Source organism: Plectropomus leopardus, chromosome 13 (genome assembly GCF_026936395.1).
Source record: "Plectropomus leopardus strain MGB_pleo_1.0 chromosome 13, ASM2693639v1, whole genome shotgun sequence".
In the NCBI taxonomy this organism is placed as follows: Eukaryota; Metazoa; Chordata; class Actinopteri; order Perciformes; family Serranidae; genus Plectropomus; species Plectropomus leopardus.
The window spans coordinates 30,270,813-30,296,817 of NC_142188.1; the positions used below are offsets into that span (position 1 = coordinate 30,270,813).

The window sequence follows — 26,005 nt, forward strand, 5'->3', positions numbered from 1 at the left end:
GTGAAGTCAAAGTATAAGGTAGCAGAAATTGGAAATATTTAAGTAACATGCAAATACTTTTGACTTATTAGTTTCATAGTGTGTTTTTTTTCCTTATCCTCATGCTAAAATCACCTGTAAATCTATGTTTTAAAGCTGATATTAAAAGTTTATTTCAGTCGCATGTCTGAACCTAATGTCAAGGTAGCATGTGACAAATTCTGAGTCGGGTGTTCACATTTAGGTCAAATGCTTTGGGATCCCATTTTGTAGCACACCCACCGGCACACTGTTTATCTAAATATGCAAAAAATTTTTGGTAGTTAATCATCTTGTCCTCTATACATCAACACTTTGGTTTTTGCTGAAAACAAAAAGAAAAAAAGTAACATAGCACTTGTTATAGAGAACTACAAGCAGCACAAAAAGTGTGTGTAAAACCTGTTGGTTGCGCATTACTGTCAAAATGTTCTGACATCAGATGTTAGATGTGCCACATCCTGAAATGGACACGTATTGTCTTATCAAAAAAAAAGTGGGGAGGGAACAACAAAAAACCCCATCGCAAAATAAATAAATTTCAAAATCAAGACAGTAGACATGACATAATAAAATGTAAGATTTAAAAAAAACAGTTCAGTTGTAGTGTGTAAACAAAGCCAATGTATAGTCGCTGTGCATATGTGCAATGGGAAAAATAGAAAGAAAGAAGACGGGCGATATTATTTTGGCAGCGAGTTGAATATCCTTTCATTATCCAGTTGGCTTTGTGTGCTGGCTTTGGAGGCCAGAAGCAGCCCACAGTGGAAGCCAAGCTGCTCCCTGGTATAACTGCCATGATGCTGATCTTAAAAAGCTTCCATAAAAGCCTTTTTCTGGACCACTCATTGGCAGCGGCGCGGCTCTTTAGGAAGTGCATTGTTCCATTTCCTGTTTGACAGTCACTGCGATTGAAGCTGGGCGTCAGATTAGCGGTTGGCAAAGTATGGGCCGAGATGCTTTTCAGTGGCTGCAGCAAAGAATTCTTGCTTCCTGTTGGAGACATTACTGTGAATGTCAGCTGCATTAAATACCTCAGACAGACACTTCTCTGTAATGTTATCTAAATGTATTCCTGATACATGTGATCATCTTAGCTGTTGGTGCGAAAGATTTATGGTGGGAATTGTGTCCCATAGCTGTGTTAGTGATCTCTCCTCATGCTCCTTCTCACCTAGGTGATCTGGGTGTGTAATAACTGCCGGAAGCAGCAGGAGATCCTGACTAAGCCAGGCGAGTGGTTCACTGGTCCGGCTGGGAAACTCGGTTCGGCCGTCAGCGAGCCGTCTGTGTGCCAAACACTCGGTGACAAGAAGCTCCGATCTCGATCCCAAGCACCTCCAGGGTCCACCACCGTAATCCAAGACCCCAACCGACCCGGCGCACCTGGTAACGCACCTGGAACGGACTCCCGGTCACGTAGCGAACCACCACGAGACACGTAAGCTGAAGCAAGGTCCTAGAACCTACATAGTAGCATTCAAACTCATGAATTATTTGATATTTAAGAGTGATGCTGAATCTTATCACACTCTTCATGTATTAGGTCATTTAACATGCTATGACATTATGCAACCTTCTAATTTGACACAAGTGTGGGGTCATCCAAGCAGAAAAGCACTTAAAAGCTTTTTCTTTACTTTCTCTTACCCTTTACTTGTGCATCTGAAAACACATAGGTGCCTGTCACCAAAGTATCTGCCACAGCTTTATGAATGACTAGAAAATGCATTTCTTGTGAAAGATGGCCTATGAATGCTGAATAAATTCAAAGCCATGGCTGAAAATGCAGAAAAGTAAAACAAACTGCCGGAAATATCTGAGAATCTGGCAGAAATCGTAGCTGAACTGCGTTCCCTAAAGAAGCTTAGAGTTGAAATACACTCCCAGAGAAGCTGGAAGCAAAACTGTAATTACTGTCAAAGGAGGAAGTTGAAATTGTCAGAAAAATAAATGCTTCATTTGTTAAATAGCAGAAAAGAAGAAAAAATTGAGTAGATGCTCAAACATCCATAAAATGCATAACATTTTAATAGTGTTTGCAGCTAAAAATATTCAGAAGTAGTAGTCAGTCGAAAGACAACTAATGGTAGTAGTGGCAGTAGTAGAAGTAGTATTAGTAGTAGTAGTAGTAGTAGTAATAGCAACAGTGGTATTAGTGGTAGTAGCAGTAGTAGTTTTATTAGTAGTTGTAGTAGTAATAGCAGCAATAGTATTAGTAGTAGAAAAAACTCTGTCCTTTTGCTTAAATGGACATATGAGCCGAAATAAGACAAAAATGTCTTGGTTTTTATGAATTAATTGTGTATGAAAAGTGAAATTTGTGGACGCTACTGGAGAGAGCTAAAAAGAAGTTGTGTATCAAGCTGGACAAAGCGGGAGACAGACAGACAGGAGAAAGAGAGAGACACAGCTTTTGCAGCTTTTCCTTTGCAAAAGGATGCATATCAAATCAATGTTTAGAAAAATCTAAACACAGCAGCAGCTCAGATACTGAATGCTGAATCAGCACTGACAGTAATGAGCACTGTTTATGCAGCAGAGGCAAGATATCATGTCTTTAGGCCTTTGGTACGGGCCAAGCACCCAAAAACACTACAAGTCCCATAATGCAACTCAATAGTGTCATTCTTCAGACCTTCCCTTCCTGGTCTGCTTCGCATTTTTTCAAAACTCCGCGCCTCCAATTTGTGACAGACTTTTTAAAAACTAAATGAGTTGAAGTGTCCAAATCCAAAATGAGATTACCACAATGACATCAATGTGACATAATCAGGTTATCAGACTGTATAAAGCTCCTCCAGAGCAGCAGAAGACATGATTGGACAACAATCATTGACTTCACTGACACGGTTGGACTAACCATAACTAGTAAAGTGATCTCAACCCTTTGAAACATGAGCAAAATGGATGGGTGTCTTTTTAAAAAATGGGGGAAAGGCAATGAGCAAAAAATCTGCAAAAAGTTAGAGAAAAGAAAATTACTTGAAAATAAGAAAGAAAAGTATAAAACAAACAAGAATATTACCCAAACAACCAACCAAAACAACCCCAACAACCTGAAACATAAATTTAAATATATAAACATAATAGTTATATATGTAGTTTTCTGACATTTTACCCCAGTTTTTTAAATATGTCTTTAAAAATAACCCCACCTCGTCTTATTATTGATAATAATAATAATAACAATAATAATAATTTTCGGGTTATTTATTGACACTTTTATTTTATTTTTAAAGATGCTTCTCCAGGTTTCAAAGGGTTAATATGTGAAATTGGTGGAGTGCTCCTTTACCTTGCATCCTTTCAGCCACCAGAAAGAAAGCAGCCCTTGTAGAGTATGTTAATATTAGTATTATTGAGCATTATCTCCTGCATTCATCACTTCTTCTTTTATACAGCGGTGCATTATGTCTCAGAGTTATTTTCTCTGCCACTCTGAGTGTAATGGAAGAATTACGTCTGTTCCAAAACACTGACAGGATAGTAGAATGTGTCGTAACTCGTGACTTTCTATTAATGGACAGTAATGTTAACAATGAAGCAGTAACAGAAGCAAAATCACACCAGTGTTATTTGGGCGTTTTGTTATAAGGGAAGTTAGAGGCTAAAAGTGGTCAAACACAGTGTGGCCTCTTACATAACGTTTACTCAGCCAAACTAGCTCCCCTCTGCTTCCACATGGAGTATAACAAGAGTCAGTGGCACTTAAAACCACATTTAAATTTTGTCTTTATTTTGTCATTGTCATATCAAAGTCATAATTATGAGACAAAAAGTCAAATATATGACATAAAAGGTTGATATGATGAGATAAAGTCATAATTATGAGATAAAAAGTCAAAATTATGAGACTTTTATCTCATAATTTTGACTTTTTATCTGATAAGATTGACTTTTTTTAAAATTCAATTATGACTTTTTAACTCAGAATTTTAACTTAATATGATTAAAAAAAATTTTTTACTTTCACTGGCAGAAATGGGCTTCCATAGTATCCAGAGACGTGTGTGCCTGAGAAAAACAAACAAAAACTTTGTTTACAGCTCTTACCTTTTCTTTTCTTTCTCTCTCCATCTCGATTGCTCCCCAGGAGAAATGGAAGGGGAGGCGGAGGAGCTGGTCGAGGAGAGCGCCGGCCAGGTCAGCCCAGACTGCAGACTCAGGTCTCCATGGACCGGGACCTCCGGGGGGAGTCCAGGGAGCGCAGGGAGAGCCGGCGGCTGACAAAGGGACGCTCTCTGGAGCATGATCCTGTGGGAGGAGGTGGTGGAGTAAGACGGACAGAAGAGGGGGGCTACCACCACATGGACCACAGCGGAGGCCCCCCTCGCCAAGCAGGGCCGGTCCCTCCTGGAGGCCGGGGCCACCCTGTGCCTGCGCAGGGTCGTGGCATGGGAGTAGCGGGGGAGGTCGGGGATGGCGTGCGACCCGGTCAGAGGACGGTGGGTGGGGTTGGTGGGCCACATGAACACGCCCTCGCTCAGCAGCCCCCTCCCCCTGAACTCAGAGAACCTCCCGGTTCGGGCCCTGGCTCGACCCCCGGCCAGGGACCCGTTGTGAGACGGACCAAACGGGAGAAGGCTGAGAGCATGCTGCGCAATGACTCGCTAAGCTCTGACCAATCGGAATCACTGCGTCCGCCGCCGCCGAGGCCCTACAAGTCGAAGCGAGGGCTGGGGGCTGGTGGGAAGAGGCAAACCAGCGTCAGCAGTTCAGAGGAGGAGGGAGGGACCACACCGGAGTACAGCAGCTGTGAGGACGCCGAGATCGAAAGTGTCAGCGAGAGAGGTGAGAGACGATATCAATTATCACTTTTTGAACATGAAAATACTGTTGTTGATTTCAGCCAGGGAGGGTGTAGGGAGTATTGACATCTATCTGTTCACTCATCTGTTCATCCATCCATCATGACATAACTGACGAAATCTGATTTTGAGAAAATTTAGGGAATGATTTGTCTCACCACTGCTCTATGACACTCTTACACTGCCTCGGCCAAGAATATACACAGCTTTAATGACAGGCCAGCACTACAAATCTTATATGTCACTCCTATCTCTCTGACCACACGACATTTCATGAACATGTCCCGTCCTTGCTCCAAAAATTTGCCACAGTGCAATAGAGGTACTATTATATTAGTTATATTGGAAATCAAGACAGAAATAAACAAAGTATTAACCTGTTTGCTTTATGTGTGCTGATCCATTTAAACACAGCCAAACTAGAAAAAAAACATAGAGGAGCCACCTGCAGTATCTATAGTCATTCTACAAAAAGATGTGTGAAAAAGTTCAAAATTGCAAGCAAAACTTTCTTAGAGGTTAATGCAAATAGTTTTACAAAACGCATTGCTTGATATTGTTAAATAAGTCTTGAAACGGACCCTCTTTACAGTTGTACTGCTTGCATTGATTGTCCAAAACAGTGACTCCCGGAGGAGATCATATTAACTGTTACCACGATTACATTTTTATTTTGTTGCATTCCTCAAAGCACCCAGGAGCACAGTGTCTCCTTCAGTTACGCTGTGTAAATCAGCCTGATTAGGTCATTAGGATAAAGAATATTAAAAAAAACCAAAAACCCACATTTACAGACCTCTTCAAACACGACTGCGTACAGTATTCATTTAAAGAAACAATGATTTAATACAAGTTATTTCACACTGTATTAGTGTTTAATAATTGCAATGAATGAGCTATGAGGCGCTGTATTTTTGGTGTGTGTTTGAACACTCCCACATTGTTGGAGGTGAATGTAAGAAGCAGAGGGAGCTGTTTAGCCTCAGTGTGCAGTCTTCATTCAGACTTGAATCTGAGACGCCTTTCTACTTTGACTCAGTGATCAGAACAGGTAAGACTGCTACTGATTTGAAGAATCACTGCTTTTTATATTCTGTTGTCTGGAGCTTGTCCTAAGTATTACAGACCAAACTGCTTGAAAAACCTCTTTGCAGCTTTCTAAATGATATGTGGCGCCCGATTGTGTTTGCAGAAACACTGCACCTTCTGCAACGTTTTCTAACTTGTGTGTACGGTGCATGCAGCGGGCCGTAGCTGGTTGTCTGAATGTCAAAGTGAGCAGCGACACAGTGCACCAGCGTGCATGTTAACAAGTGTGTGCGAGCCCGGGTGTCATATTGTATTGTTTTCAGCTCGGCCCCCGAGGGTGGACAATCCCACACTGAGCGTACATGTGTGTGCATGTTAGTGTGTCTGCGATGGGGGGCAGTTTGACCCCAGTTGACCCCGACATTGACTGTTAGTGGCCTCACATAGCCAACTATGTCCCCAAGCCTGAGAACACACTACTGTCATGTCCAAGCTGGGTTATGTCACTTCACTTCAAACTATTCCAAGACACTCTGGCTCACTGCTATGTATCCAAATGGGCTAGAAAATGAGAAGCTAAATTGAATTAAATTGGGGAGGGGGGGCGCTGATAGTCTACTGTTCTTTACTCCCATCTATGGTAACAGTTAGGGGTGACCGACATGGCCCCAAAATATTGTCAGGGTATTTATTTTATATTTCAGGGTATTTTTGCAGTAATGATATTCTTGATGATATGACAAAGTACTGACAAATATTTTATTGTTAGTTTCGAGAACTCGATTGCAACAATTTTTTTTCTCAACATAAATGTAAATGTAAATGTAACAATTTGCCTTTAAATATTCAGTCAAAACTAAGCAAAAATATCTCTCCATTTGACATCGTTTACCAGCCGCCCACCATATTGTTTCCTTTGTCAAAACGGACAAGTTCGCATTACATCACCTGCCAGCTGGAGCATTCATTGGTCTGGTGCGGCGCAGTGCATTCTGGTAGTTGTAGAGTTTCTACCACTTACGCAGAAGTTAATGCCACAGCCCTTTTCTCTGATTTTTCTGGTCATGTGGGACCATTTTAAAAACTCTTCGCGTCTTTCTACTGCAGACATAGCCGAGTCTTATGAAATGAGCGCCTTTCTGGCATTTGAATGCTTCTTTAAGCAGTTCCATTTATAGCCTTGAGAAAATAAATCATAGGAATATAAATATTTTTTTTAAATAACAGAAGTACTTGTTTACCTTTTGATAATCACTATGACTCTAGGTGTTTTTATTTACCACCACATTACAGTATTTACCAAACACACAGTGTCTGACTGTAGCCATGCTCATGCTACATTAAAGCTTTGCACTCTGATGGAAAAGAGGCAGCACACAGCACCAACCTGGACCCAGATCAGGCGCTGTGACATCGATCAAGTGGACGGTTAGGATGAGAGTGTTCTGTCAGGCCAGCTTTTAAACACACCGGCGTGGCAGCAAGACGCTGCTTCCTTTTTTAGCTCGAGACTGAGTCCAGGTCATCTCCAAGATGCGGTTGCTGGCAGCAGAGAAGCGTCCAGGCATGTAAATCACTGTAAGATCAGTGCAGGAAAACACACACACACACACACACACACACACACACACACACACACACTCAAATATGCAGTCAGTCACAGTACAGTAGATCCTATTATGATCTGTGCGAGTGTCCTCCTACAGACAAACGCGCTACCAGCTCATCTTCTGAGAGGCAGAATGGAAAAAGCATAACACAAATATGTTAATACATAATGCCTGTGCACCTTGGCTCAGAGCTTTAACTCCTTTTTAACTCCTTTTCTGGCCCGTGAACCTTTTATTAGGCCCCCAAATTCTTCAGCAATTACACATTATGAACCCCCCCCCCCCCCAAAAAAACAGGAAAATTATCTTTTTAATATTTGTTTTTTCTGAGGTAAGTCTACACATAAAATTATGATGATTATAAATATCACTTTTTAGACATTTTTCTGTATTTTGTTAATAATTGTGCGATAATTGTCACTCCTTTATTAAAACTAATTTTCAGATAATTTTTTATGTCATTTTCTCTGTCACCTTTGTTAATTTCTTTTGTGGGACATTCCTTGCCAAGTTGGTCATTGCATTTTTTTCATGTTTTTGTCTAAAAGAAATCAAACCAATTTGCTTATGTTTCAAAGGGTTAAATAGCTTGTGAAAGGCGTCTGAACACACAAGAAAACTGATGTCCAACCAAGTTTTTAAAGGGTTAATCGCTCTGGGTCTAAAAGATTTGCATTCACTCTACAACTTTTTCATATACAAATGTTTCAGTGCCAATGTTTCCTTTTTCAGTTCAAGTTTTTGTTTTCAATGACAAATCATATTTTCAGTGCCAATGTTTGCCGTCACTGTTCTGGCCCCTCCCGGGGTCCTGACCCCACTGTGACTTTAATAGCCTTCCCTCTTCATTCAGGTCCTCAGAAGTCTGGAAACACGAGGGTAAACACTCACCCATGTGGCCCACCCACTGCACAAAATTACATTCACGCTCGAGTTATGAAACTGAGAACTCAGTTGTCTATCGTCGCAGCGTTTGCTTTAAGATTACATAATGTCACTATAAGTTGTCACAACTCATTAACCTCATAGCCTCCTGGCTCCTAGGAACGCTTGGCTCTGTTTTACTCTGTGTCATAACAGTGTCGTCGGGGTCCTGCACACATTTCAACACCGCCCCTCGGCCCATGTGTGAAGAGGAGGCTGTGTTTTTGGACTATAGCGGGACGTGATGTGGGATGAATCACTGGAATATTTTGTGTATAATTGTCTGCCCAAAATATCCTGCTGAACACGAGGAAAATACTCCAGTTCCTGTTGAGCTCTCCGTGAATGAAACACATTATCATTATCATGGTCATTGTTGTAAATCATTAAATTGTGTTTGCATACAGTGCACTGTACTATAAGCACATATTGAACTAAAGTGAAACTGTACCAGTTACCAAATGACAGACTCAGAAATATTTAGCAAAACAATCAATATTTAAAATTCACAAATTGAGCTTTAGTCGGCTCCATCCACTGACGAGGACTGCGTGATAAGGTTGAGTAAGTGAGCCTTGACTTGTGATTGTTTTGTCAAATTATTTCTAAGATTAAAAATGAACTTTAATGCTTATTTGGCAATAGCTTACCTGACTCACTGACTTAAATCTCTGAGTTTATTTTAGAATAATATTATAATTTATTACACTACAGAATTTATAGATTCTGATTAACCATGTGTGATTTGTTTGGCCAGTGAGAGCTTCTACCATTTTAGAAATTAAAATTGAAGCGGACGCGACATCTATGTGTAAAAGCAGGAAACAGATTGTGAAATGTCGTATGATATCGGTAAACGCATAACAAAAGTTGTTAAAAAAAAGTAAAGGCTCCTCATAAATCTTTTTGTTTTATTAAATTATTATAGTTCTGGCCCGTGAACCTTTTTATACCTTTTAACTTTAATTGATTAAAATTAAGTATTAGAATAAAAATAAACTTCATTTAAAAATTTATTTTTAATAAATTGTTTTAAGACAGACTAAGTAAATGGGAAATTAGATTATTTTATTTTATAGATTTGCTTTTGTTGTATGTTGAAATTATATATTAGAATAAAGAAATCAACTCCATTTTGAAATGAAATTCTTAATAAATCATTTTAAGACAGAGAAAGTAAATGTAATATGAAGATAAAAATTGTAGTTTTTGTTTTATTTTATCGACTTACTTTTGTTTAATGAAATATTAAAATGCTAATTTAATTACTTAAGTTATAATAGCTTTTTTGCGGTGAATGAATTCTATAATGGAATATATGTTAACATAGCATACGTTCTTTAAAGAATATTAACGTTAGGAAAGGAAAATATGCATTCTTTTAATGTGTCTCTGTAACATCAATAGATATTTTGTGTTTAAATTGCTTCATAATGACCATCAACATGAGGTCATTATTTACTAAAGTTTGTATGAAGTCTAACAACGCTGCATCACCCCTGGAGGAAATCCACACCATCTAATCTGTAAAATATCTGGGAGGGATTTGGAGCATTTTAAAAGGCTTAGCAGAGCTTTGGTTTATCATCACCGCCTCGGTGGACTACTTTGAGTCCGAGTCCTGCCGCTGCGGTGATAAATTTCTAATTCTAGCCCAGGCCTGAATATTCAATAAACTTAACCCTCTCCACTGTAAACAAATACCTTCCAAGTTTGGCTCAGCTGCGTATGAGAGGACTCAGGCTGGTATGTGCTGTGTATACACTTGTACGCTTTAGTGTGTGTGTGAATGTATGACGGGAATACGAAGAAGGTTACCGTCCCTGCTTCATGCACAGTGTCTGAGCTGGTCTCTTTTCTCTTGCAGGCGACTGGGAGTGCTACCCACATGACCCCACTGTATGGCATGTAAGTCATTGATTCTTATTTTTTTCAATTTCAGCTAAAACATTTTTAGATCAGCTTGAAGTGGAGCCAAGTTTGTCTTTGCAGATTTCAGAGGAGCTGATAGGCATGTCAGTAGTTCTCTTTTGCATGTGACGTGTGTTTGTATGACTGCTTTGCTGCTGTAAGATCCTGGTTTCCGTGGTGAGCACTTTCAGTCCTGCTGAGGAAGTCGTCTCTCTGCTGTCTTCATTGTCTGTAGTGATGCTAGCTCTCACTTTTTTCATTTATTTATTATTCCACAGAATCCATTAATGTAAAACTACCAACAACTTTTCTCAGAAAATATCCATAGATCTAGACTTAAACACCAGCATTCGTAAAGGTTTTTATGAGCATAGTGTTAATTGACTGTTGCGTTATATCAGTTGTTTATACTGGGTAGCAAACTTAAGCTGATCTGTGTCAGGGAAAATGCTGCAAACTGTTGCAACCTTCAGAGAAAAAATGCATTCAGATGTAAATGAAACTACAATGAATGAAGTAACCATTCATCAAATAATACTTCTTAAGGCTCAGACACACCAAACTCACATCAAAGAATTACTGGTGACAAAATATAACCAATGCATCACCTCATGACACCTGTGTCCAGGCCAAAAACATGGATACACTGCAAAGATTTTAACTGACCACCAACCAGCATATACGTTATGCGCAGGTGTGAGAGTAAATACCCCTCCTTACCACTAGATGGCAGTTGTCTGTAATCACCATTCAAAAAGGGAAACAGGAAGACCATCTTAATGCTAGTTTGCTAGTTAGCACATTAACAACACAATCCAGTGTTAAAAAAACAAAGCATTTTTACTGTGCCGAACCATAAAGAAAAACTGATTTTATATAACAATAATTTGTTTGGATCTCACTTCCTTTTGACGTTAGCTGTTTGTTTAAATTCTTCGCCTTAGTTTCTCCTCTCATGCACTGAACCGCTGGTCAGGGTAATTTTATTCACCGATGGGCTCTGTCATCTCTGATGCCAATTTAACATGCTGAATTAGCTGAAAAAATCAGACAAGAGCCGACAGCGTGGGTCACACTGCAAAGACTAGGGCGCCAGACGCTTTGTGATGGCCCAAATTTGACCGTTGGATTGGTGTGGTGGACCTTTAAAGTAACTGGACATACACTTAGCCACATTATCAAAATTTATCTAAATCTTTGATCCATTTATAAATTTAACAACTATTTCAGGGGCTGTTAACAAAGCAATGGTTCTTGCAAGAAAGGTTAAGCTTTTGTTCCATTTTGGCCTTTTGTTCACATGAAAACAGCGTTTTGGAGGCCTGAAAATGCAAATTTTTACAAACCGGGTTCCAGAGTGTAATCTTTGAAAATGCCATCCTTTCTGTCAGTGTGTGAACTGGCAATGCATGGTGACATCACAGATGCACTTTGCACATGCACGTGGTGTTCTTCTTTGGTGTGTCATTACAAAGTTACAGCGCCAACTACTGGCCTGGCATGCTTACTACAGGGAAACTTCTTTACACTGGGAACACAGGTAACAACAGACGATCAAAAACTGTCTGGCAGAGGGAAAACACCCTAGTTTCCATAAGGCTTACTGCAGCCAAAACAACATACAAATATAAAATATCCTAACATTCAGAATGGTTAATATGTCTCCAGCAGTAGCAGATTTTGTCTTCCTGTGTGTATCTTTAGTGTATGTGTCCTCTGAGTGTCAGTGTGTGAGTCTGGATGTACAGCATCTCCTGTTGTCTCCCGCTGCAGCATCCTGTAACCTGGCAGCCGTCCAAAGAGGGAGACCATCTGATTGGACGAATCACCCTCAGCAAGAGGAGTGCCACCATGCCTAAAGAAGCCGGAGCTCTGCTGGGGTTAAAGGTCAGAGCGGGCACACACACACACACACAAACACACACAACACACACACAGAGTGCTACTAATTTATGGACGTTATTGTAATGTTTTCAGTTACCTTTGCTTACCCTTGATATGACAGATATTACGTTAATCTCTGTCTCTGTTTCTCTGTGTCTCTGTGTCTCCATGTCTCTGTTTCTCTGTGTCTCTGTCTCTGTCTCTCTGTTTCTCTGTTTCTCTGTGTCTCTGTCTCTCTGTGTCTCTGTGTCTCTGTGTCTCTATGTCTCTGTTTCTCTGTGTCTCTGTCTCTGTCTCTCTGTGTCTCTGTCTCTCTGTCTCTGTCTCTGTCTCTCTGTCTCTCTGTCTCTCTGTGTCTCTGTGTCTCTGTCTCTCTGTGTCTCTGTGTCTCTGTCTAGGTGGTGGGAGGCAGAATAACAGAGTCAGGGAGATTAGGTGCCTTCATCACTAAAGTCAAGAAAGGAAGCCTGGCTGACGTGGTGGGACATCTCAGAGCAGGTAGTCTAAACCATCGTATGTGGTACACTATTTGCAGGTCTTGAAAAAAGTTTGAAAAAGTCATTATGATGGAAACATTAGGCCTTTAACCCTTTAAAACCCAAGCAAAAATTCTTTCTAAAACATAACAACATCAGCTTAACAAGATATGGCCTAATAAGTAGCAAAAAACAGCAAAAAAGTTACCTAAAAACAAACATTTTTAAAAAGTAAAAAAAACAAGAAAATAACCTAAAAAAGTGCTGAAGTTTTTATTTGTTTTATAAGTTCTTTAAGATACATAATTTTAAATATAAAATTTTATATTATTATAAATCTAGTCTAGTCTAGGACATTTTGGGGATCGTTTTCCTATTAATCCTCCTTTTACTAATTTCTTGCGATTTTTGGGACAAGTTGTTCATTGATGAAAAAAAGTGTGTCATTTTTTGTCAATTTTCAAACGCACATGCATGTCTGATTCCAGGGGATGAAGTCTTACAGTGGAATGGGAAGCTGTTACCGGGGGCGACCATGAAGGAAGTTTACAACATCATCCTGGAATCTCAAGCTGAGCCTCAAGTGGAGCTGGTGGTATCCAGGCCTATTGGGTAAGTCAGGAATAAAACACACCCTGTGCACCTGTCACTATCATATCCTGAAAATGCATCTTTCGAGTTATAGCTCAATGGCCTGTCTAAATGTTTCAATTTAACCCATATCTAACCACATGGTGTTGGCTGAGGCTCTGACTCAGAGTTGGCCAACCTCACAAGGGGACGTTTATTTGTATTCTGACCGCGACTGTGCAACTGCAATCTTAATATTAAAAATAGCCTGCCATTACCTGCTGCAGGGGGTTGCCAAGTTATTTAAACAGGAGATTTCCATCTTGTCTCATGTGTCCCCTTTAAAAAAGCACTTGTGTTTATTCCTTGGATGATGTAAGGTGAATTATTACTGACCAAATAAAATAAGCTCCATAAAAGACAGGAAGTGGCTGCATCAGATATTTCTCGCTGGCAGATGCCAAGCCGGACATGGGCACAGCTGTGAGTGCATGAGTTGGCCTGTGGCTTTAAAGTAAAAAAAATGGCTGAATTTTTAGTTTCATAAAATGTATTTATCAGATAATGGTTGATATGTTCTCTTTTAAGGGACTATATAGGAAAAGTCAGAATACTCTTTTGGATTTATTTATTGATGCTTTTGGGATGTGCTTTGGATGTAGTCTTTACTAGCGTCTTAAAACAGAATTTAAAGGAATTTAAATTGAATAAGATAGACATATTAGTTTGAAATATGTTTTTGAGGAGCTTTATTAGGGACACAATTCATTATGCCATTAATTTTCTCACAATCTAATGATGACTTAATTGATTTGTCTCTCATTATTATTTGTTCAGATGTCTTGAGTTAACACTCACTGTAGTAGATGTATTTCTATTGACAGTTATTCGTTATAATGCATTTAATTTTTTTTGATTATGTTCAAATTACTGTACATAGTTTGGAGGATCAGCATGCTTGAATAAATGGTACATCTTGTGATTTGTGATGTGACAGACATTTGGAAACTAAGTGTTTAAATTAATCCATAGCTATAGTTTAATTAATAAGAGCTGGTTTTTATATAATAATAATAAGAGACATTAAATTAATATCACAACCTGGAGAGTAGATGTTTGGTATTTCTTTTAAAAATGCTTTATTTTAGAGTTCTTTAATTTCCAAATAATAACCTAATCATTTATTTGGAGGTTTTACTTAAAGAACTATGTAATTTTAATACGAATCAATGGAAAATTGTCATTTTATTACTACTTTGTTATTGATGCTTGACTCTTTACACGTTGAATTAGTTGATTTACTGTGTTTTGCTAGAAATTCTTTGAAATTGGTTAATTGGAAGTTTACCACTTGAACATTGTCTCTATTTTTACATTGGCCTATCATTAGTAACAAATTATATAGCCCAGAACACTTACAAGGAACTCAATAGAAAATTATAAGGAAAGACCCGCCAAGTAAAGCGTCATCAAAATATTTTAGTATATGTATCTGAAACAAACAAAAAAAAAATGGCACAAAAGAGTCATGATAGAAATCTCAGTTCTAATATGTACAGTAACACACACAACAATAAACAATCTCCTAATTTTGGTTACTTGATTCTACACTTTAAAATTAGGTTCTAGTTTTCTTGATAACTTTCCAGGATAATCTTCTTTTGAGACACTTTAGTCTAAGTAACCTCACATAGATCATTTAGTAACAAATGTACGGTACAAGTTGCGGTTCAGTATTTCTGATAAATATTGCTGTGAGTAAGATTATTCTGTTGTAATGGCTCTATATTAGACTCATTTCATGGTCAAATATTCACTGTTGGTTCAGGCTCTTGTAGCCTTTCTCAAGATTTAATTGCTCTTTGTTGGGGAAAATAGTTGAATGTATTAATTTCTCTCCAAACACTCGCGAAGGGTGTATAGAAAATATCAGTAAGTAATCTGACCATTTTACTAGGACCTTAATCCTTTCACGCTTAAGGAAACTACTTTGGTTTTGCTGGTGCCATTTTGTATCCCTAGATGAACTGAACTGAATTTTATTAATTAGGGATGCCAATTGATGCAAATATTGACTTTTGTGAAAATAGCTGTAGTTTCTTATCAACAATTAAATTTAAATAAAACTTCACTTGAAGGGATGCAAAATGGCCAAATGGGAAATGCCCATCAATGAAGCATTGCTTTTGCAAGCAAACTGTTTGTGCAGCGTTTGGAATTTAGTTGTAGTATCCCAGAGTGAAATCCAGCACTTACAAATAAGAAATGCTTATTTCTTTTTTACTTTTAACCTCTTGGTTTGGAAGTTGGGGCATCGGGATTCATAAAGCAAGCAATATTTATTTTATTTCATTTACATGTTTTCAATTTTTGATTTTGGAATGGGCTCCAAGGCAACCTAGGGTCCATGAAACACTTATCAGTTTAATATTTGTATTTGAAATTAAAGGTTTCAATTTCAAAACTTGAAATAGTTCAACATTTTGGGAAATTAACAAATTTGCTTTCTTTCCAATTGCAATGAGGAGATGGATTTGTCATGTTTTTATGTTAGCACTTTAAAATTCCTTTAAAATAATGTTAAACAATTAGTTGCAATAGTATAATTTTATGAGGAAACTGTGTTATGGTTATTAACAATTTAAAATTCAGGTTAAATAAAGTCATTGACCTTGCTGCTTCCAGGCATTGTGCTAAGCTAGGCTAACTAGGCTAACAACATCCCGATTTAAGCTCTAAACTTACTGCATAGCCATGGCAGTATCCATCTTATCATCTCACTCTGAGAAAGAGATTGAATCAGTGTGGATTACCAAATGTTGAACTATTACCAAACACTGAAGTATTTGTCGCCCAATGTGTGACTAACAAATTTAAAAGGCTGTCATCTCGTGTGCTAACAAACACTGACAAAGCCCTCCAAATATCAATGTTAGGGAGGCAAATGTGAAACACTGAACTTTCAGACTGTTCAGATTTTTTTTTTTATATAAAAGGACACATTAAACTGATAAGTGTCACACAAATTACCATGCTTTTATTACATGGAGCTGGTGCAATGGATTCTGGTGTTACCCATGGGATCCTTAATTGTAGTGGTGGTGATGGTGGTGGTGGATAAGAAAAAATGATGGTGTGGACAGAATTGAGCCAATGGCTCCCATCCATTATTATTTTAGATGACCGCTGGCCAGACCAGATGTCTGAATGAGTCTGGGAAACACTGCAGTCGTGAAGAAATTGGCTACACCCACATCTTCCCTTTGCTTCTCCAAACAACTTTTAAATACAGCGCTACTTTCTTCCACTACTGCATTTATATGCATGTGTGCTTGTGCATCAAGAACACTACTAACTTTGTTTAATCCAGTTAGATGCCAGTGTAAAGGTGACTGACATGGTCTTCTGCTTCTTTTCCAGTGATATCCCAAGAATCCCCGACACGTCCCACCCTCCATTAGAATCTAGTAGGTATCTCCCGTGGGATGTTGAAATAGTCTGTATTCATATGTCTGTCTGGCTGATTATCTGTCTTATACATTTTTTTATATTTATTTATTTTTTTACGGTGTTTGTTTTGTTCAGGTTCATATATAATATAAGGATATGTGACAAGTCTGATGCCAAAAACAGCCTGGAAATTAAATAGAGAGAATTTTGCTTCTATGTTAAGCCTTATGTGATAATAAATTAGTTTTACATTTATTTTAATATTTGTTCATAGACATGTTTGCTTTTTCTTTTTTCGAGAAAGCAGATATGTATTATTGTGATTAAACATTTGTGCAACCAAAACTTACCCTTCTTTTTCATTTCTTTAAAGGCATTCCGACTAATTATAATTATGTGTAATAATGTGAAACCACAATATTTTCTGAGACAGTTATCATACTGTGAAAATCTCATACACCACCTCTAAATGTGGTCTGAGCGATCAGATCTTGAGATGTTAGGATGCATTTGGTGCATTCACACCTGTACTTAGAGCTGTTCACTTGGGATCCAATCACCAAGCGTGGGGAAGTGGGTTTCTGCATTAGTCAGAACAGAAGTAAAAATAAAACTTGATCTCAGGACCATTTTATATGGCACATGAGACCCCAATACTTCTAAACAAAAGCCTATTGGACTCAAAGTAGGACAGAAGCTTGGTCATTTGTCATCCTGACAGATGTGGAATGGTCTGTGTTTTTTATGTGAAGTTTTCCAGGGAAAGGAATGGATGCTGGCTGTTAAGTAGATATCAACTAACATAAGAGACTATGTTTTTGCAAAACAAGTTTCTCACATTTTCCCTCTGACTCTTGTCTTGTTTAGATCTGATACTCTTTTCTTGGGATTTCAAATCACTCTTTCTCTTTTTGCATTCATAGCAGGTTCCAGTTCTTTTGAGTCCCAGAAGATGGAGAGACCATCCTTAAATGTCCTGTCTCCCTCCAGTCCTGGGATGCTTCAGGATGCTCCACAGTTAATGCCAGGGCAACTCTCAGTGAGTGTGCGCACTTTGAGTGTGTTCGGCTGTTAATGTGTCAAAGTAAAGATGAAGCATTCGAACTTGTTTGTGTATGTTTGCCACCCAGGTGAAGCTTTGGTATGACAAAGTGGGTCATCAGCTAATAGTCAACGTGCTGCAGGCTGCAGAGCTTCCTCTTCGGCCCGACGGGCGGCCCAGGAGCCCCTACGTCAAAATGTACTTCCTCCCTGACCGCAGGTATGCCGCCTCTTCACAAGGAGTCTTAGGGATCAGCATAGGTTAAGCAAGATGACATTAAAGTCTTCTTGCAAGTTGCACTGAAATGCAGTCTGGGTGGTGAGTTTAGATGAACTAGAAGTCTGACCTGCTGATTCCGATTTTGGCCAATTCCAATTTTCTTTTTTCAAACTAAATGCCAGCATACACAATTTTGGAAACTTTAATTCACAACCAGTAGGAACTTGAAACCTTAAAAATCACTATATGATAAAAAAAGATGAGGGCATCCACAGAAGTGAAAACCTTGTAAAAACTACTACTAAAGCTATCAAATTGAGCCTACTTGGTTAGAAAGCGAACATGATATTAACTAGCAAATTGTGTTAGACCACTCATATCTGTTTTTTTTAATATACCCCACAGAATATTGCGCTAATTGTTAGAGCATTATCCTTTCCTAAACGTAAATGCATTAGCTTTTCTGTCCAAAACGTGACCTTATTATCAACCTACATAACCGCAGTAATCTCGACAGTGTTGTTGAATAATCAGCTAACTAGCAGACATGGATAGACCATCCATATTGATGTTTTTATTGAACTATACTTTCCGGACTAAGAAACATCACACAGCAGCTTTCAAACCACATGCAGTGTGCATAGGAATGGATCAGTGTGCATTGAACTTTTTCCCTGGTGGTCTGTTTAAATCACTAAATTTGTAGCTAGTTGCTTTTTTAATAAAGTCACTAAGAGCATCTGAAAAGTTGCCAATGAGAGGGCGTGACAAAGTGTCAGTGTTTGATGACCAGGGAATGTGAACAGGTTGCAGCGGCTCTGACAATAGTCGGTTACTGTCTGTACCTCTGTTCACACGTGGACCAGCGTATGCTACATGTATGTAAATTTGATCGAAACTGGACTACGATCTACAACCAGCTGATCGCCAAATGTTAGGTCAGGCACTGTCTCCAGTAAACATAGTATAAAAACTTCTCTGAAGGCTTCTGGAGCCTCAATTAAAGCTTGCTTCCATATTTTTGAGTTGATTAGAGCCATAAAATCCAAATTTGGGCACACAGTAAGACACCTGGTTGGGATAAGCAATCACCAACCACAGTTGGCTGTAACAGATTAAGAATCCTTTTTAAGACAGATTAACCACTGAAACTTACACATTGCAAATTTCCCAGTAAAATACTTGGAAATCCCAACATGTATCAAACACTGACTGACAGTTAAGGATTTCCCTCTTGAAAAGGATATTTTACCTTCTGACCTTAGTGAGAACCAGCATCTAGTGGCCATTTGCGGAACTGCAGGTTAAAGCACATCTATCGCTGCTTTAGCTCATAGTTAAAAAACTTTAACCCCAACTCAATGTCACTTGTAAATGCATTCCAGCACATAAAAGTGTAATAACTTTAGATCAATAAGGCCAAGCAGACTTGTAATTTGTGTCTGGGAAGTTTTATTGTTGGAAAAACAATAAATATGAGTGCTGAAAGGGGAACTTGGTTGGCTGAGTGTTTATATTGTTAAACACAGCGACAAGAGCAAACGAAGGACGAAAACAATGAAGAAGACCTGCGAGCCCAAGTGGAACCAGACGTTTGTCTACTCGCACGTCCATCGCAGGGATTTCCGCAACCACATGCTGGAGCTGACGATATGGGACCAGCCCAGGTCACCAGAGGAGGACAGCACCTTTATGGGAGAGGTACCACACACACACACACACACACAAACATCCTTGTACTTATATCTTTGTGACCCTCATTGACATAATGCATTCCCTAGCCCCTTACCTTACCACTACAAGCCGAACCCCTACCCTAACTCCAGCCTAACACTAATTGTACCCTAACCAAGTGTTGACTCTCAAACGGTCCTTTGAAGAAGTAAGGACCAGTCAAAATGTCCTCACTTTCCAATAATGTCCTCACTCTGCTGCAAAAATACTTTCTTTTGTCCTCACTATGTTGATTGGACAAGAACATGCAAACACACACACGCAAAAGTCACACTTTGTACATTTTTTAGCCTGCTGTGCTATTTTCTTGCATTTTTTCTTTGTAAAATTGTATTATTAAACAGCATCTGTGTTATATTAATTATTTGTCATGAATATCAGTAAAAGATTTTATTGCTGTGTTAATTATAACTTGAGCAGATCCTGATAGAGCTGGAGACGGCCTTGCTGGACGACAAGCCTCACTGGTACCCACTTCAAACCCATGATGTCTCATCCATCCCGCTGCCCCGACCCTCCCCGTACCTCCCCCGACGACACACAGACGCCCCTGGCAAGAAGCTGCAGCGTAAGTCTCAATCTATAAATGCCCCGAATTGCATTTGTTTATGTAAAAACTCTTCCATAATCTCTGTGTGTGAATGTGTGTGCATGCTTCACTGTATGAGAGAGAAAGGACTGTGTGTGATTTACTATCAGTGAGCAAAGTTTAATACATAAATCAGTGTAAAAGTCTGTTTTTTGATGTGCCTGCATACGTGCATGTGTATATGTGTGTGTGTGTGTGGTGTATGTACATATCTGTGTGTGTTTCTATGTGTGTGTCTGTGACTGTTTAGGTTCTCAGCGTATAACAGAGCCTGAATTTGATGGAGGTACAGCAGTAGTGTCTAAAGGTGGGTGGGGATCGTTTCCTAGTATTACTATCAGTGTTTCCCACCAACTCTATTTTATTTGTGGTGTTTTTTGGGGGTTGTTTGGCTGAACAGGTGTATGCATAACTTTTTGTTTTGTATGGAATAAGTTTTGTGCCAAAATGTTCCCATCATTTTGTCCCAAATGTATTTCGTACACGACAAGCAACCCTTATACTGGTAAGCAAAATTTACACCAGCTGACAGAAACTAGAGAAAAGCTAACTTATTGAAGCTAACTTATCATATTGAAAAGTATTTAGAAACTATTGTTCAGGATGACTTATCCCTTTGAAACCTGAGCAATTTGGCTTAATGTCTTTTGAAAATATGGGAAGAGGGCACAAAGGAATTAACAAAAATGGCCAAAAAATTTGCACAAACACAAAAGTAAAATAAATTACAAGAAAATTGCCCACCTAAAACAGAAACATTTTAATTAAATTTTTCCTTTCTTTTTCCTTTTTTTATGTTTCTGTTTTCTGTTTTCTCCAGCTATTTTTTTTTTTTAGATCAATTTCTTCACATTTTACTATTTTTTTTTAGCAGTTTGTGCAACATTTCTTGCCCAGTTGCTCATTTTGTTTTTTCATGTGTTTTTGAAAGATATCAAACCATTTTTTTTCCAGGTTAAATGGTGGAAAAAGGCATCTGAATGCAACAAAAGAAAACTAATGTCAGTCCAGGTGTTAAAGGGTTCAGTGTAAACTGACATTTAAGGATTAACTTTGGTATTTCCCAACCTGGATTTTTCCATGTTTTTGGCAAAAAGCATCTGCAGTGTAATCCCTACAGGCAATTGAACACAGTTAATTTATTTCCACGTTTTGTTTTTGTCACAGACAGGTTTAGATTATCCATAGTGTCTGATAACATTACATAACGGATCCTTACAGAGGTCTACTTTTTTGTTAAAGAGTACTACTTGTTTGAGTACTTTTTGTTTGACCAGAAATTCCGAAATGTTTGACCGAAATACCGAATTCGCCACCATCAAACACACCAGGCTCCATTAAAATAAACAATAATCTAAATGTGTGTAGCACCACCATATTTACACATCTAACTGGGTGAATTAAAGAATTTTCAATCCAAACCAGTGCTGGAGATTGTTGAAACAATGGAAAGACGAACCATGACCGCCTTTATGAGTTTCATTTTGCTTCTTTGACTCTCTACAAAATGTGTTTTACAATGATAAAATTATTGTCTATTTAAATGGAGTCTGCTGGGTTTGACATCGATTTTGGGGCTGTTTCTGATTAAAGAAAACATTTCTTATTCTTAACAAAGAGGCTGATCTCTGTAGGGATCATTTCCATTATGTTGTCATACAATTGGCAACATTATGCAACTATAAGGTGATTGCTAAGACTTTTTCCCAAAATTTTCTAAAATACCAACATGTCTTGTAGAAAGAAACAGGCAGGAAGCAAGGCACTCGTCTTTAGGAAAAAAGCTAAAATGCCTTTATAACATTGGCCAGGTTCTAAAGGTAGAACATGATTAAAAATGATTACGTCTTCGACTTGTTTCAGCATCCAGCTTTCAGGAAGTTACAGACAAAACTGTGATAAAATGATGATGGTCAAAACAAGGCACCAACCCAAAAAACGTCAGGATTTGATGACTTGGGAATGAGATTTAAAAATCAACTAAAAGCCGCATGATGTTGCTGTAAAGTAACAGTCTGAGCCAGTTGCCTGCAATAATTACACTAAAGCTTGTTTCACTCACACTGGGCCCATTTCAAAAATTGTTGCTTCACTCAAAAAAAAACATGGGAAAATGGTCCAGGTTGAAAAATATCCAAGTTACCTTTTTTCCAAGTTTTCATATGACATCAAATATTTCTGCATACCTTTTATTGTACTGCTGTCTGCCACTATGATTTTAAAACACTCTTAGCGAATTACTTAAAAAAAGAAATAAAAATGAAATTCAGTTAAAAAACAAAAAAGACATCAGTACGTATGACAGGCCACCACAAATAAAATAATGAATGGGAAACGCTGTCATGTCATAGACTACATGTTGGCATGGGGAGAAACCATCCAGGCTCCATGCGCCACTCAGGCAATCGCTCTGCCTCAGCTCTGAAGTGGGTCTCCATCTAAAACATAACTTACTACCATGTATGTTGAAACTCTGGGCTTTTTGTTTGTGTTTGTGTATAAGTGCATAACTGTGTATGGTAAATGTCCGTCTGAGTGTTTGTGTCTGTATGTTGGGGTTGGACTGGTGTATAGATTTGTTGATATTGGCTATTGTAAGGATTAGGCTGAATTATTGCACATTTCTTTGGGATAATCTAAATTAATCTGAATTGATTATGTAACATTTTTATCACATATCACATAAGTATGGGAGACAAAAAAATATAGGGTATAATACCATTTCACCCTGACCAAATTCCATACAAAAAAATACACATTTCAGTGTGTAATTTGGATGCCTAGTAGTAATGGGAAATTCTGGAATTCTGGAATTAAATTGGTTAAATTCAAAGATATTGAGTGGTATCACCTTTCATCAGAAAATATTAGCTACATTATATCAGTCGAACCCTATCTACCACTGTATCCACCTGTGTTTCTTATTAATGAATCCCCAAGTTAAAAAGAGGGATGGGAGGGATGGAAAAATACACCTTACTTTGACCTACTTTTTCTTTTAATTTCCATGCATGGTAGGAATAAATGAAAAATCCTTGGTAGCACTTTCCAAAGCAAAACGAATGACCCACTGTGAGCTTTGAGGTGCTGTTCTCTTGGAAATGAAACCAGTGACCTTGGGACCACAACAAAGCCTGACAAACTCCCACAGATCCCTTCAAGGCTGATCAGTCTCTCTGTTTATATTTTTATCTCCTGAGATAGTTCTGCTACACCAGCAAAGAAAGAAAAAGTTCTTTTTTTTTCTTTACTACATTTAAAAAAATACAGGACACAGTACTGAAAAGTAGCCAGCTGCTGTTCTATTATTAGACTAATCTTTTAATAGTCCGCATCCGTGAGACAGACCGTCCTGTTGTAGTTGCCATATAATTATGTTCAGTGGTATCAGGCTCCATGTAAGCACCATGGTAAGAGTAGTAAACAAGCATACTTTGACATACACTGACATATTGTGTGACACTAAGCCCAGTGCAGGAATGGCAGACCCCGCCTTAACCAGTAAAACTACATATGAGAGATAATTACTGAATGTTAATACACTGAATTACTATTTGCTACTATGAATAAAATCAAAAATTAAATTTGATGTCATAAAAACTAAAAAGTAATTTTATTTAATACTCTCTTTTACTTTTTGATTATTTGGGGTTTTTGGATAAAAGTAATCTATATGTATAATTGTAGAGGTTGTCTTAGATTCTACTTAACTATGGATCAGCTGTGGATCCAGAAAGTCTTTACTAGAACTACTACAGAGCTCTTTAATACTTCTAATTCTGATGTCTTACTCATCTTACTGATGAGAGTGTGTCTATATGTGTGTCCGCGTGCACCGCCGTTCCCACCCAGCAGCAGATGGACGTGGCAGAGAAAGGCAGCGGGAGTCCGGGTCTACCCTGGAGGTGCCGGACCAGCAGAGGACGCCCGCCCATCACATACGTTCTCGTTCGGTGTCTCCGCACCGTGAAGAGCAGGGACGAATCCGGTCACGGCCAGCCAATGTTCCCGCCCAGAGGTGAGGGTTAAAGGATGTGATTTCAAGAGCAACATTCAGAATTTAAACAAATGTACTATTTCACTGTGAAATATTATGAGTCATTAATAAGTTTTAGGGAAACAGAGTTAGGAATATTTAAAGTGATACACCCAATTTTTTTAAGTTGTAAGCTTAGCTGTAAAACATTTGTAAACTGACCTTTTCACAAAAAATGATCATAAGATTTAGCATCTCATTATGTAGTGATGGCAAGTATTGTGTTTGAATTATGTGGTGGCAGCATGGTTGGATTTAGGTGCCAAAAGTTTTTGAGTAGGTCTAGAAAAGGTTGTCTTTACGACATATTATGACTTTTTCTTTGTTTGTTTTTTTCCAACATGCTATACTATGAATTTTTTCTCAACATATTTTACTATGACTTTAAAAAAAAATACTGTATAATAACCTCTTTTAAATATACTATACAATGACCTTTTTACATACTGTATAATAACTTCTTTTAACCATACAATAGTATGACTTTTCCTTTAATATCTTTGATATACTATACGATATATATGACTTTCTTCTCAACACACTATACCAAGACGTTTTTTTGACATACTATACATTTTTTAGTATTTTTTTTTTTTTTTACATGTGGAGCATAAGTATGTAGTAAAATGATGTAAGTGCATAACATTTAGTTTAAAGTAGTCAACATGGACATTTATTTTCACATGGGACACACATTTCACACAGGACACAAACAGCTGTCTCCTGAGTGAAAGTCCCATTTTGTTTGACTCATCCACCACCTCAGTGCTACAAGGACCTTCTTACTCATTATACTATCTGTGGGGTCATAACATTAACCCTGCAAATTGCACATCGTTAAACCAGGAAATTCATGTGTTCACCATGACAAAGGATCCTAACTAACTTTCCATTGGCACTGTTTCCATGGTGCTGGCAGGTAATTTCAACACAGTATGTGCCATCACCACATCATGTGGTGTTAACTGGTTGTGGTCTCTCTGAGACCATGTTGTTACTGCTAATTCCAACAAATTTCAACACTTATAATCCACTTCTTTGCCACTAATTTATATATTTAGTATGCTCTAACTGGTCATATTTTGGCTAAGTATAAAACATAATTTACACACTTTAAAACTGTGGGCTGTTAAGTGTGAGATGGCATGGTCCATTGTCTAATGGGGGACCTACTGCAGCCCGGTGGGAAGACACTGGTCAGTTGTTAGAGGTAAAAGCAACACAGGATAGAGAGATAGGAGGAATGAGAGAGTCTGCTGGAAGGCAGCAAACAGAGTCCATCTACTAATGAAATGTCTGATGCAGAACACACAGTGCTGCCAGCTCTGCTTTTACTGGCCCAGCCAAATGAGCCCCGCCAAGAGTCTGCTGCAATATCGCCTGACCACTAACCTGACATAAGTCTTCACTCGTTTCTTCCTTCCTTTCTTCCTTTTTTCCTCATGCCTCCTTTCCTTCCCTCCTGTCTTTCAGGAGTCTGGATGATGAGCTTCCTTACACTCGTCGATCTCGCTCTCCGACCCGTTACGACGCTGCCAGAGGTCGCCACCAGGAGGAGTACCTGGATGACAGGTGAGTGTGTGTGAGCACCCATTTAATAGAACTAATTAGATGATTGGTTGTCAAACAAACTTCATTTGACTGTATGTTTTTTTGCGTGTGACATACTTGGCTTATCTGTGTGTCCAGTTGGAATGAGAGA

At 38.5% G+C, this 26,005-nt stretch overlaps 1 protein-coding gene across 6 annotated transcripts in view; it reads left to right on the forward strand.

Moving 5' to 3' along the window:
• The window catches only part of rims1a (regulating synaptic membrane exocytosis 1a), a 108,155-nt gene that overhangs the window by 57,581 nt on the left and 24,569 nt on the right, over positions 1-26,005 (forward strand). For 4 of the 6 annotated variants that reach the window (XM_088086217.1, XM_088086220.1, XM_088086222.1 and 1 more), the window contains exons 5-19: positions 1,197-1,459; positions 4,115-4,812; positions 10,260-10,300; positions 12,077-12,190; positions 12,586-12,685; positions 13,152-13,275; positions 15,148-15,165; positions 16,654-16,700; positions 17,607-17,722; positions 17,814-17,944; positions 19,474-19,645; positions 20,099-20,246; positions 20,518-20,574; positions 24,123-24,285; positions 25,777-25,875. In XM_088086217.1, coding sequence (XP_087942343.1) covers positions 1,197-1,459; positions 4,115-4,812; positions 10,260-10,300; positions 12,077-12,190; positions 12,586-12,685; positions 13,152-13,275; positions 15,148-15,165; positions 16,654-16,700; positions 17,607-17,722; positions 17,814-17,944; positions 19,474-19,645; positions 20,099-20,246; positions 20,518-20,574; positions 24,123-24,285; positions 25,777-25,875 — 2,291 coding nt within the window. The remainder of the gene's footprint in view (positions 1-1,196; positions 1,460-4,114; positions 4,813-10,259; positions 10,301-12,076; positions 12,191-12,585; positions 12,686-13,151; positions 13,276-15,147; positions 15,166-16,653; positions 16,701-17,606; positions 17,723-17,813; positions 17,945-19,473; positions 19,646-20,098; positions 20,247-20,517; positions 20,575-24,122; positions 24,286-25,776; positions 25,876-26,005) is intronic. The other 2 variants (XM_088086219.1, XM_088086218.1) reach the window with 2 other exon arrangements.